The sequence below is a fragment of the Podarcis pityusensis genome (genome assembly GCF_964106645.2).
Source record: "Podarcis pityusensis genome assembly, chromosome: 3".
Lineage (NCBI taxonomy): Eukaryota > Metazoa > Chordata > Lepidosauria > Squamata > Lacertidae > Podarcis > Podarcis pityusensis.
In genome coordinates, this window is record NC_138026.1 from 66,532,521 (window position 1) to 66,545,695 (window position 13,175).

The 13,175-nt window shown below is 39.8% G+C and overlaps 1 protein-coding gene across 1 annotated transcript in view; it reads left to right on the forward strand.

Moving 5' to 3' along the window:
* The window catches only part of LOC308473038 (uncharacterized protein), a 66,320-nt gene that overhangs the window by 33,742 nt on the left and 19,403 nt on the right, over positions 1 to 13,175 (forward strand). Inside the window, exons 12-16 of the mRNA XM_080998286.1 lie at positions 489 to 620; positions 3,523 to 3,779; positions 4,769 to 4,913; positions 6,398 to 6,583; positions 12,204 to 12,521. Coding sequence (XP_080854412.1) covers positions 489 to 620; positions 3,523 to 3,779; positions 4,769 to 4,913; positions 6,398 to 6,583; positions 12,204 to 12,521 — 1,038 coding nt within the window. The remainder of the gene's footprint in view (positions 1 to 488; positions 621 to 3,522; positions 3,780 to 4,768; positions 4,914 to 6,397; positions 6,584 to 12,203; positions 12,522 to 13,175) is intronic.

The following is a 13,175-nucleotide window of genomic DNA, read 5'->3' on the forward strand; positions in this document are numbered from 1 at the left end:
TATATGGCATCACCCATTAGGGCAGGCAAAGTTGTGGCTGGACCACGGGGTTGCAAGCACTTCTTATCAGCTGATTGGCAATACCTGGAAAGCCTGGGCCACAGCAATTTGCAAGCACCAGTTTGCAAGCTGAGTATTCCAATGACCAATAGCCATGATATAGAACAGAGGCCTTTCAACCCCACTTCCTGGGTCAATCCCTCCAGAAACCATCCTAGCCATCATAATACTTTAGCTGCAAATTCCACTCTGGCAAGGCAATCCAGAATTCTACCATGGCTGATGGCATTGAAAGTCCCTGAGAGGCCCAAGAGAATTAACACGACAGCACTCCCCCCAGTTGATTTTCTTGCCCAGGTCATGCACCAGATTGGAAAGCTGTCTTTAAAATTGGTCCTTTGCAATCCTAAGTGAAGCAATAACAGAAGAAAAGAAAACAAGGAGTTCTTATTCTTTGCCTTTGACCCTGACTATACTATTTTCACTAGGGAGCTCATAATTATTTTCTGTCGGATGTTCCTGTTACTCGAGAGCAGCTGTGCCACTATCGGAATGCAGCAGAAACGGCTCGTAGTGAGTTAGCAGCACTCCTGGTGAAGTATGAATGTTCCCAGGCAGAGGTAAGTTTGGAACTGACATGAAAATGTTTCTTAACCTTTTTGTAACACAAATGTTTCTTGACCCACAGAAAACATCCAGTGAGCTACACTTACCAGAAGGTACATGCTGATAAATGCCTCATTTTACAGGTATCCTGGTCATGGTTAGCATATTTGGCTTGTGCCCAGAGGTTTGTCTCCTCTGAAGTCTCCAAACTTTCTTTTAGGCCTTAGACTACAAACCAGAAGTTTCACTGAGTTCAGTAAGAATGACTGATACTGGACTATAACCTTAGTCTTGTTTCCCCTTGGCTTAGCCATCCAGGTCCCATAGCCCACATACTACTTAAATCTTATTGAAGTGAATGGAATGCGAGCAAGATGGCAGAGGAACAGCTGAAGGTGCTTTATACTGTGTCAAAGCATTGGTCCAACTAGTTCAGTATCGTCTACCCTGACTGGCAGCTGCTCTTTGAGTTTTCAGAAAAAGGGCATTCCCTGTTTTAAAATGGTTTATCCTGGTTAATAAGACTTTGTATTGGCCATGCCTAACTAACCATTCACAGCACACAAACTGCAGGCTTCAGGAAGTTGTTCTCAGGCAAGAAGCATGAGTGCCGCAACATCCCTGTGCATGAATAAGCACATGTACAGTGTTTGCTATATCCACGACGGTGTTCTACAATTTGCATGGCCTAAGCACTAAAATTGGCATTTCTCATCCTCTAATTTTCAGATTTCAGGGTGGTTTTCTAGTCTTAAGGTTGTGAAGGTAGTGGAAGCTACTTTCAAGTGATCATGTGTGGACTGGACCTTCTAAGGACATTTTTTAGGACTGGGCTGGTACCATTAAGTAGAGTGAGGCAATCACCTTAGGTGGCAGATGATGTGGGCAGCAGCAGTCTCTCTGCCCAAGCTGGTCCCAAGTCCTTTGGCCATTCTCCTCTGCTGGAGATTATAACTATGTGTGCCAGAGGCTTATCATACATCCCCTAATGTAGCCTGCTGCCCTCAAGTGCAGTGGAGAACACAATCCCATTGCTAGTGTTGACTCAGCTGCAATTCCAGTCAACTTCTGTCCATGAAATGAGGGTGGCAGTGTGAATCTTCTTCAATACATGGGTAAGCAGTATAATTTACTTGATCTGCAGGTCAATCTGATGCATTTGTCCATCAAATTGTAAATGTAGGTCACACATGACAAAATAAGAAAATAATCTGCAGACTTTTTTGCTTTTTCCACATTTTCTGTTTTTAATTAATGGACAGTCCATTAATTACATGTAAGATAATATGCTTTAATGCATAAACTTTAACGTTGTAGCAAAATCCAGCACATTCAGTAGTTGGTTCCTTTGTCTTGTTCTTTTATTATGGGTGTAGGTTTTTGCTTTAAGAGGTATAGTTTACTAGTCTTTTGAATTTAATCAATCAATCAGTCCATCAATCAATCAATCAATCAATCAATTAATTACTTTACTGCCCTTCATCCAAATATCACAGGGCTGTTTACAACATGAAAACACAAAACACATTACATAGTTGCAAAAGTGAATACATTTGTTGTTGCCAGATCCATTTAATTAACTTTTGAGTGAAAAGTGATTTTCTTTCCTTATTGCATCTTGTTAGCATGTTAAGTATAGTTCCCACTATTTTGAAGTGCAAATGTCACACTTCAGCATATGGTGAACCTGAAGCTTTTCAAGCACCTGTTTCCATAAATTCTGTTAATAGCAGTTCTATTATATTTATTGTGCAGATTAAAGTTTAACTGTGTAAATGCTGCAGTGGTTCTCTTTATTCCTGTTTAATAATCTGGTTTAAAACCCTCATCCTGAACACGTTTCAGCAGATATTTGCAAAATAAAGCAGCATTGACTTTATATTCGGTCAATCACTTTGGTTCAACTAGTTTGGTGCGAGAGCCACTTTGAGAAGGTCCTGTGGCTGTGAGTAGAAGGCAAAACCTTCCCCAAGTAGCTAATTTCATTTCTGCAACTCACACTTTGACTCCATCTTCCTCTATGAGTTTTTAACTGGGAAATTGAGAATTGTTCTTTAAGGACTCAAATTGCTGTTCCGTAACCATATCTTAGCTTGAATAACTAATTTTTAATGTGATTTTTTAAAAAATTAAAAATCATTGTTCAGATAATACAGAAAAAGTAATGTTGATGAGGCAGGATGGCTTCCATTTATGAGTTCCACGTGAAATAAGAATAACAATCTTTGCTAAAATCAGCTTCCTTTGTCAGAAGTTTGGGAAGTGGCTAGCATCATAGTAATTTTTAAGAAAGCTTTAAATACTGAAAGAAGGACACCCCCCCCCCAAAAAAAAAGTGTGAGGGGAGGTAGAGCCTCACATAAATACTCAGACATGGAAGATTTAGTATGCTGTGTTGCTTGCCCAGAAGCGTTTTTAGGGGCAAGAAGGTGCTATAAAACTAATCTGTAGTAGTAGTTCATTTGGGACATGTTTTGCAAAGAAAATGTTTTTGAAGAAACTTGGTCTACTTAACATGCCCTGATTGATATAGAGGGGTAAAACATTTCTTCCATATGGTACTTTCAAACCAATCCTATGCACATTTACTAAGAAGTGAAAGGCACAGATTTCAGTAGACCTTGCTCTCAAATTCATGTGCATAGGGTTGTATCAGGCTTGTTCTTTTCACGCGCAGTCCACCCTGCTGGTTAAATTTAATACACTGATGCAAGAAATTAAAACAAATTTAAGTGAATAGGCAAATTTAAAACTGTCCTGGGAAGGAAGAAATTCAGTAATTAAGATAATAACTTAATAACAAGTAATTAACTTATGCCCCCCTCTCCTGATACTTGAAAATGGTTAAAATATGCACTGGGTCATATTGAGATTTCCCTTGCATGCCTGCATTTCATGATCCATTTCTGTTTATAGCTTCAAGATCTTAAATCCAAAATAGCCTCTAAAGAAGTATCTGTTCAGGAACTGAAGGCTGACGTTGAAAGCTATAAGGAGAACGATGCTAGGCAATCTTCACTACTCCTCTCCATGCAAAGCAGACTCCAGGAGATTGAGAAGGAATCTGGAACAATTGCCTTTTCTAAAAAACAAACAGACCTGAAAGCCCAGGCCATTCTCCAGGAGAATTTGGAACTGAAAGAGAAAACCAGTGAACTGGAAAGTAAAGTCAGGTAATGACATCAAACAAACTGACATCTTAACCTAAAATAATTGCCCTAGAGCAGCCTTTCCCAACCTGCTACTCTCCAGATGTTTTGGACCACACTTTGCTGGCTGGAGCCTGGTAGAAGTTATATTGGAAAACATCTGGAGGGCACAAAGTTGGGGAAGCACATGTATTTTCCACTGACTTTTTTTAGTTTCTGTGGTCAGTTGGAAGATGAGAGCTTGTATGTAAGAGCTAATAGGCTTAATAACACTAGCTTTTTGGGTAATTGTTTTAGGTGACTATCATGGGGACTTGGTCAAAAACCTTATTGAAATCAAGATATGCCACATCCACAGCATTCCCCTGATATATGAAGCTTGTAACTAGATCTTAGTAGCTTGTTGGTTTTATCCTGTTTCTTTGGTGCCTAGAGATAGGGAGGTATGATGTAAAAACCTTTGTAAATGCACTATGGAGTTTGACCTAGACTCCTATTGAGTATAGTTTGTGACCTGATTTCTGATGGAGGGCAGATGTTTTAGAACTGGAATTTTGATTTGGTTTAGTTTAATTACATTTACATCCCACCTTTCCTGCAAGTTGTTCAGGGTGACATCCGTGAAGCCTCCCTGAAGAGAGCATTCCACAAGCAGGGAGCCACTACAGAAAAGGCCCGTTCTCATGTTGCCACCTTTCAGGCCTCTTATGGAGTGGGCACATAAAGAAGGGCCTTAGATGATTAACACAGGGTGCAGGTTAGTTCCTTTGGAGAGAGGCGGTCCTTGAGGTCCTGAGCTGTTTAAGGCTTTATTGGTCAAAGCCAGAAACTAACAAGCAGCCAGTGCAGTTGGGCCAGGATTAGTGCAGTATGCTCAAACTGTCTTGTCCCAGAGAGCAGCCTGGCTGCTGAATTCTGCACCAGCTGAAGTTTCCACTGTGTTGATGTAAAAATGTTCTTTGTTTTGTGTCCATCATATAAGCTGTTTGTTTTTGCGTTTTATATCTTTTTAGAACCTGTTTGAATGAGTCCGAAGAGAGCAAGACCCAAGCCTCTAAGGCCAGCAGGGTGCATAATGAATTCATTGCACACCTTTGTCATTTCTTTGACATGAGCATAATAGAGAAAGAAGAGCCACAGGAAATGCTGCTCTCAAAGGTTTATGTTTTATATAGTAATTTGAGACATAGCCACATTTGTATGTATACCACACCAAACCCAGAGTTCCCATTTTTTACCATGTCATGTGCAGATGATTGAAGAGCCGAATGAGAAAGTGTGACATACATAGCGTCGTAGGGGTTTTGAAGAGGAGAAAGTCTGAAACCACAAATATTCAACAATGGATGTGCCAAAGCAGGAAAGCATAATTTGCAAGAAAGGACATGGTTCTGAAAAAAAAGCAGGCATGGATCCAGATTCATATTGGAAGGTCAAGCTCATTTCCTTATCCAGGGCCACAGGCCCAGTTCAGAAAATCCCTTAGAGAATCCCAGTCCTGTTTCAAGAGCCCAGCATTAGGTACAGGCATTCAAAATGGGCAGATTGCTGAAAGGGATATCTGGGAAGGGAGATGCAATCCTTAATGACAATAGCAACCCCTCCTTCCTGCCCACGTTGAGGTTGAGGTTACATCTGGAAAACTAGTGGACACATCAAGAAGAGCTTCTCAATTGTTCCCCTCCATTTACCCATGTTTTACATGCCAGGTTGGCATGTTCTTCTCATATTAAATCACAAATAGCTGCTGTTTTACCCTTTAACTGATCTGACATTTAAAAGCAGCATCTCTGTGATTTGTGGGACCACAGAGTGTTATTGAAACTGAATGATTGACCAGAAGAACCAGCTGCGTCTTCCCCTTACCTGGTGTGTCCACCTTCTGCCACCATTCTACTGCATACCCCTTAGTACCTTAATGATAGCTCTTCCTTTTCCCAGGCATTCACAAGGAGCCTACTATAGCCTGCTAAGCACATTTCCAAGGTAATATAATTCTGATAGCCAAATGGACCCCAAACAATCCTGTCCCCCTGAAACAAGCCAGTGGTAAAGGTATTCCAGGGGTTAATATGTATGGTAATAATGAAAGCAGCAAAAGACCTAAGGCCGGAGCAATGCCGTAGAGCACAATCTAGCATTTTATAGGTGGTTGGCCCTAAGCAAGCTCCTTGCAACGTTTCTTGACATAAGACAGGTTCTTCCATATTCACCACCACCACACATTTAGCCTTGCTTTACAGCTCGATGCCCAAGAGGTAGAGAAACTGTCAATCTTGAAAAGGGATGTAATTATGGTAGTAAACCCAGCAAGTGGATATAGCATACCTGATCAAAGCAATGCTTCGTACTTATCCAGAAATGGTTATTCTTTAGGATGTGTGAGATGTGACCCAGTAATGTGTACATATCTATGTTGTGAGACCCATGGAATAGCAATAGCGCAGAGCTGTAAGGTTGTTTAGGTTATGGCCGAAAGCATTTGTATTACTTGAAAGAGTTTAACTGTGATTGAATCATGGCTTTAGTTTAAAAGAAAATAATTATAATTTGATAAGCAAGAGTATTTAAATGTGCATAAACCAGGGAGGGGGAGGGAAGAGTGTTAAATAACCACTTTTAACTAGCTTCCATGCTTCCAGATCAGTGACATGCACGAAGAAAATAAAGTACTAAAAAGACAGATTGCCACACTCCAGGAGACCACGAATGTTCATGACATGGAGTCAAAAGCAAATAGAGAAACCATCATGAGGCTCGTCTCAGAACTCAGCAAAGAACAGAGGCAGGCAGCATCCTGCTGTCAAGAAATGGAAAAGTTAAGTAATGTAAGTCTTTTTCATTTTTCTGTTGTGGGGCATCAAGCCTTTATGCAAAGGCTTACAGTACTTTGAAGAGAGCTAGGTGGTTGCTTGTCACAAGTTTGGGGATGGAGAGAGAAGTATATGTGACAAAATATTTTCTTAGAATCAAACTAGACAAGTGCAAGCATTTTTAACAGACAAATTGCCATATAGGGCTTTAACCTTTTGCACTTCACAATGGTCCCTATCTGAACTTGGAGCCCCATGCCTGATTTCCATGTGGCGAGAAAAAGTCTCATTGATGTGAATGGGAGTTTTTTCCTTAGGAAAGTTGGAATCCTAGAGGGGCTTTAACTCTTTAACCCTTGTTCTTGATCCAAATTCAGATCAGGAACATAGCAGGAGAAATTGAGTTGAAGCTTCCCTACTCTCCATACTTGGGTTCCAATCCAGATCAGACCCCCTCACACTGTCCATTTGTTTTTAAAAACTTTGTACTTAAGGACACAGACATTTCTTTGTTTTAGCATATACCAACTGCAGGTGTCCCTGATTCTTTGCAGCTTCTGTCTTACAGTGAAAAAGCTGTCAGATGACATTTAAAAATTGATAAGTTTCTGAATTCTCCTGCTAAACAAGCAACTGTAATCAGGGGCAGCTGTTACATTGAAGTAAGCACACACCCACAAACATATGCACAGGTTCCAGATGGGAATTATTTTCCTGCCTCTGGTCTCCATCTCTCTATGGGTCATTGAGAACAGGGGTGCCTCGGTTTGATTTTTTTGAGTCAGATACAAAAACCCCAAACTGGTTGACTGCAGCTACAAAGGACAGCTGTAGCAACTGGATTTTAATCCAGAAGCCATTCAAGCAACCGGTCATGTAATGGTAATAAGGTAAGCAAATGTGGTTGTCCGCACAAAGTTGTAGTGGTTCTCAGTGCAGGAAGAGTTCAAGAGTTACTGAAACAGATGTTCAGGCAAGCATTAGATATGAGAAGGTGAGCAAAGAGAAAAGATCATGAGTCACTCAGCTGATCTGGCTTAAATTAAAGGCTGATTTATCTAATAGATCTTAAATGGGTAAATGCTTTTAAAATGCATCATTAAATGAGTTAATGCTTTTTTAAAAGGAACAATAAACATGTCACATGAATCTTGTTGAAAACACTTCAGGAGTACATCAAAATATAAAGTTAAACTTATGTTTTGTCTGAAAACTTTAATGGTAAACAATGGAACTCAGTCACGTTTAACTTGCGTAACAACAAGACCTTTGTGGGATATTGGCTTTCCAGAAAACATAGATTCTGTCAAAAAACACAAGGCACGCATCAGATCACATCTCAGCTGAACTCAATACAGTCCCAAAACTTCTATACTGTTGGTGATAGTACTTAGAGGAACAAATATGTTCTTTATTAAGGGATGTGGTCAGTCATACAACTTATGAAATCATGGAACACATTTGATAAATGATTTGGATCGAAGTAAGAACACTGCTTTTGGGGTTGGTGGTCATGGAACTTCCCAGATCTCTTGTACAGTTATGTCACTCAATTTAAGCCCTTTTAAAATGTTCAGCATAGATGTCACACATGTTTACAGGAACTGTGGTGCACTTAGGAATTGTTGTAAAGGAAGGAATATGGCCCTTTGGAAAGTCTGTTTTGTAAGCATAGACTGCCAAAACCACAATGGAGAATACGGCAGTGACTTATCTGTCAAATATTAACATTTTGTTTTATTTCATGAGATATTGGAAACATGATCAGATCTTAATATATCAGTTGTTTTGAACACTTGCATTCAAGCCACTCACCTATAAGATCCCACCCTTCATCATACGTGATTTTGGGGCAGGTAAGAACAATTTAAAAAACTATTAAAAAGTAAGAAAACCATTAAAACAGTCAAGGCAGCAACAGTGACTTTTTAAAGAATTGAAACTGGGTGAAACTTGATAATGGAACTTGATTCAACATATCTTCTTCCATCTTCAACTGATATTTTCTTGCCTTCATCATGATAAAGGCTAATTGGTGTGTGTGAAACACTGTGCAGTATAGATTAAAATAAAGGAGCCCCCACCCCCCTTTATCTGGTTTTGTATAATGTCATTGCAAATTTTGGTTTCTTTTTAAAAGTACAAGATCATTGTAACAGCTTTGACCAGATGAAGTGTCATGGGAAGAACCTGAAACAAGAATAATAATTTAGGAACAATTTTCATTTGGACAGAGAGTAGATAGCTGCCATTTAGACCATTTGCCAATGTCACTTTTTCTTTGTTTAAATAAGGGAGAAAAATTCAAGTTATAAAAAATAATAATTCTGTTTCCTTGGGATTTTTTATCCCAGAGTATCTGAAAACTTTGTCAAAAAGGAACTTGAAGTAATTTATACATCTTCAGTTGCTCCTTGGGACATATATTTAAAAAACAATCTTTTTTTATACAGAGACCTGTTCCAACCTCAAAGGCGGTACTATCCCTCCCCCCTTCCCTTTTACATTGTATTGAATTAATATCTAGTTTCTCTAAAAGTATTTCCAAGGGTCAGTTCACATAACTCTATGGAATCTTCCATAGAAGAGTGTTATAGAAAATTTTATAATAAATAAATACTGCTTGCAAATGTGCTTGTACAAACAATAATTTGCCATTTCACTTCCGGTTTAATAGCAAGCCATAGTTTGGCATTCAATCCAAGCCAAGCAACCTGTGCTTCATGTAAATCACAGTTCACCCACCAAGTAGGATTGTAAATCATAGTTTGAACTGAGTTTTCATTCCTGATATTTGGCAAACTATAGGTTTATAGTATTCAAATGGGCCATTGCATGAACGAAAAGGGACATGGTTTGCAGTAACAGTAGTTTTCTAGTTTGGAAGTAAAGTCAAGAAGGACCAGAGTGTTTCTGCTCTTTCAGGTTCACTGTTAAGCTACTGGATCCTGTGAGCTGTGTACTGTGTGTTTACTGTGCTAAATGCACTTAACTGTGGATAATTAATTCATGTCACAAGCAGAAAAGCTGTGCCACAAACAAATGAACATATTGCTTGTTAGGCAAAGGCTGCTGTCTGAGTTATAATTAATAACGGGTGCTACAAAAATAGTTAACTGAAGTTTGAAATTAGTAAAAGAAAACTTACTCCTTAGCACTGGATAGGCTAGGATTAGAAGGCTGTTCTGAAGTAGGAAATCACATTATAACTTGAAAGTGTGGATCACTTTTTGAGAATTGGTGAATTTTGCTGTAAGGTGCTTTCCTGTAAAGTAGCATGTATACTTTCTTGCCAGTATGTATATCACTGCATGCAGTAAACATGGATGCTAGGATATCTCTGCTTTCCTTGCCTTTTTGAGCATTATGGATTTTAGCCCTGAAACCCATAAGGTAGTATCCAGCAGAAAACAGAAGGAATTAATCAGCAGAACTGGGGCGGGAGGCAATTTTTGGCAAATTGTTGTTTCCTCTGAAGCCCCCTGTGCCTCCCCTACATCTGCTAGGGGCACAGGGGTCTGCAGAGAGGAGAGGGAATAACTGAAAAATTCCTCTTTGCCTGATTGCACTGACACATTCTGCAGTGGATGGAAGCTGTTGAACACTACCCACAAAATGCAGAAGGGGTCCCCATTTTGATTCTTTCTCCTGCAATGGATGTCTGCCTCTCTAGTCTCCCTGAAAACCAGAAAATGGCACAGCTTTCTGTTAACTTTCTTCTGTAGTTGGGAAACGTTTCCTAATGGTTTGATCTAAATCAGTTTCCCTGTCATCGCTTTTGCTTGTCGTCCCCTCTTAAACCTCCCCACCTCCATGGTTCTGAGAAACAGTTTTTTGTTGCTTCCTTTCTTGCATCTTTTATAAAATGCTTGAAAATCTTGCTTTTCTCTAGGATAGACACACCAAGCTCCTTCAGTCCTTCCTCAGATGATGTTTCTTTCAGGCTTCTTATCGGCTGTTCTTCTCTTTGAATTCTTTCCTCTCTGGTATACTCTTTGAATTACAGTGCCAAGAACTGTCTGCAGTTCTTCATCAAAGAATGAAACAAATGTAATCTGGAATGTTTGTTTTTCTCTCATTAAATGCAGGATGGCTGCTTGTAATCATCCTGTTTTTCTTTAGAGATTTCAAATTAAGCTGTATCCTAACCAATATCATTGTAATTTGACCCTAATTTTGTCCTTCATTGCCCCAATATGAAAGAGTGCACCACAGATTATAACTTTCTTTTCTGTATGAGCTTTACATATAGGGAAAAGTCTCTGTGCCCCACATGCACCAACATGTGTGAGGGACGTGGCTGCTTTCTGGGCCTTGCATATGAATAGCAACATTTTCTGTTACTCACAGGAGTGTTTGGAAGAATCTGTCCATTTGTTTCTCTTTGTTTCTAAACGATGTTGTGCTGCACCTGCGATGAGGAAAGAGTGCATTTGTTGAAATAATATTGCAATCTGAAATTGTTTCCTCAATTTTCTGTAATATCAGTAATTTAATTCTTGGCACTGGATTAGATTCCTCCCCACCAAGATCTTTTAAGAAAAGTAGCAGGAAAATTAAATTAAATGGAAGGATGCCAAAATATACAAAGGCAGATTTCGCTGAATGTGACGTCTCCAATTAGAGTAGGTTTGAGTGGTGACAAGTATGCACTTAACACTTCTCATTCTTCTTATAAAGAATCTATTCTTAGAGTTGGGATAATTAGGGAAATAAACTTGACCCTTCAAATCTAGCATTCCGCTTCCCATTTGGCATCCAGAACCAGATAAGTCATAAAAAAAAACAGAACACCCTTTCAACATGCACTCAGCTGGTTGTCTAATTCTTGCACTTTGCATAGAATAAAAGTATTTCCTATGCCCAGTTGTTAATCACAAGGTGCATTAAACTTGTAGGATTAATAGCCATTGCTGTTTTTATAGATTGCGTCTAATTTAAACAGTTTGTTTTTGTGTCCACAAGCATCTAATGTTTTTATTGCCAAACTCCCACAGCGTTTCATTAAATATCACCAAAATTTTGCTTTGCCAGTATTTTTTCTCTGAGGCAGTGAGTTTTGGAAGCACATTCTATGAATGAGAACCAAGCACTGTGGGTGTGGGTGTGCACGCGTGCACGCACACACGCGCGGCGCTTGCTTAAATTTTAGACTCTCTACCGCAACAGTGCCTCTCCAAAGCATCGTCTGTGCACAGAAGGCCATTCTGAGCTGATATGGAGCGTTTGTGATGGGGCAGAGAATCCTCATAAGTATGCAAGACTCTTAAAGGTATTAAAAGTAGGTGTCATCTAGTGATTTACAGGTGGGACTACATCATTTTATGAAATATATGAATATTTTCTCATTATTATTATTATTATTATTATTATTATTATGTAATCTAGACTTCTATGAATGGCATAGAGTAGGACAAGCAAGCCCAGGTCCTCATCCCCAAATATTCCCTTCTCCTAGCTTGTGCTGTGCTTTATTGTCCTATCATGGTTGTTCAAAGGGGAAAGTATGGTGAGCGGTGGACATGGCCCCTAAACTTCATGTTGATTACCCTGAATGCAGAATCTGCAAACTTTGTGCATTAATATAGAAAAGGAAAATTGGGGCTACAATATGATTGCTGTGGCTTTTATTTAGGATCTGAGCAGCACCACGGCAGCTAAGCAGAGCCTCGAGGGGGAGATCAGAGCCCTCCAAGAGAGACTGGCTGCAAGTCAAAGGGCTTGGGAAGTCTCACAGGAGGAAGTGAGCCACCTAAAGAAAGGTTGCCTTGAGAAAGAAGAGAACCTGAAAACAAGCATGGAAGAGATCAGGGCTGAAAAGCGTCTGCACGATGCCTTTAAAGAGCAAATCATCACCCTGCTTGGGAGCAGCTGCATTATAGCCAGCCGATCTGAGGAGGACATTGTAGAAAAAATTCGAGAAACGATCTGCATGGAGGAGAGCAAAAAAACAGTATGTGGATGTCTACTGTGATTGCTTGAGATGCTTGATTTTCTGTAGCTTATTTTCTGTGTGAATTGGAACCTTGCACATGTTGGCTGCCTTGTTCTGCATAGACCCTTTGCAAAACAACAAGAAACAAACAAATCTAAGCCTTTCAGCTTTGGAGTTTAAGCACCACAGCATCTGCCTCATCATCCCGGAAAGTAAGCACGGGTACTTTGCAGACAATCCCAGAGCCCCATATCAGAAGCATGTCCAATTAAATCAAAGCTGATCCAATCCTTTCCCTGACCACAGGTCCACAGAGAATGCATTTTTTGGCAGTAGTGCTGCTGCCCTAAACATTTCAATTTGGCCAGCCTGAACATATTTGGCCAGCCTGGGTGTATGGCGCAGAGCCTACTTTCCCTGACAATAGAGAGCCTCCTTCCTCTTTTCCATTGCAGGGGAGATGATCTAAATACAAACAATCTAACTAGGGAGAGGCAGAGCTGCAAACAGGCACTCATAGTAGTGGCATGGATGAAGGCTGCCTTCAAAAATAGAAGTAGTAGAATGAAGAAAAGTCCTCTGGTGGAAAACAATCTACGCACATAAAATTATGTCCTGTGGCCTTTCTGTTGCAGGAGAATTTTGATATGTAAACTCATGATGAAAGTATGT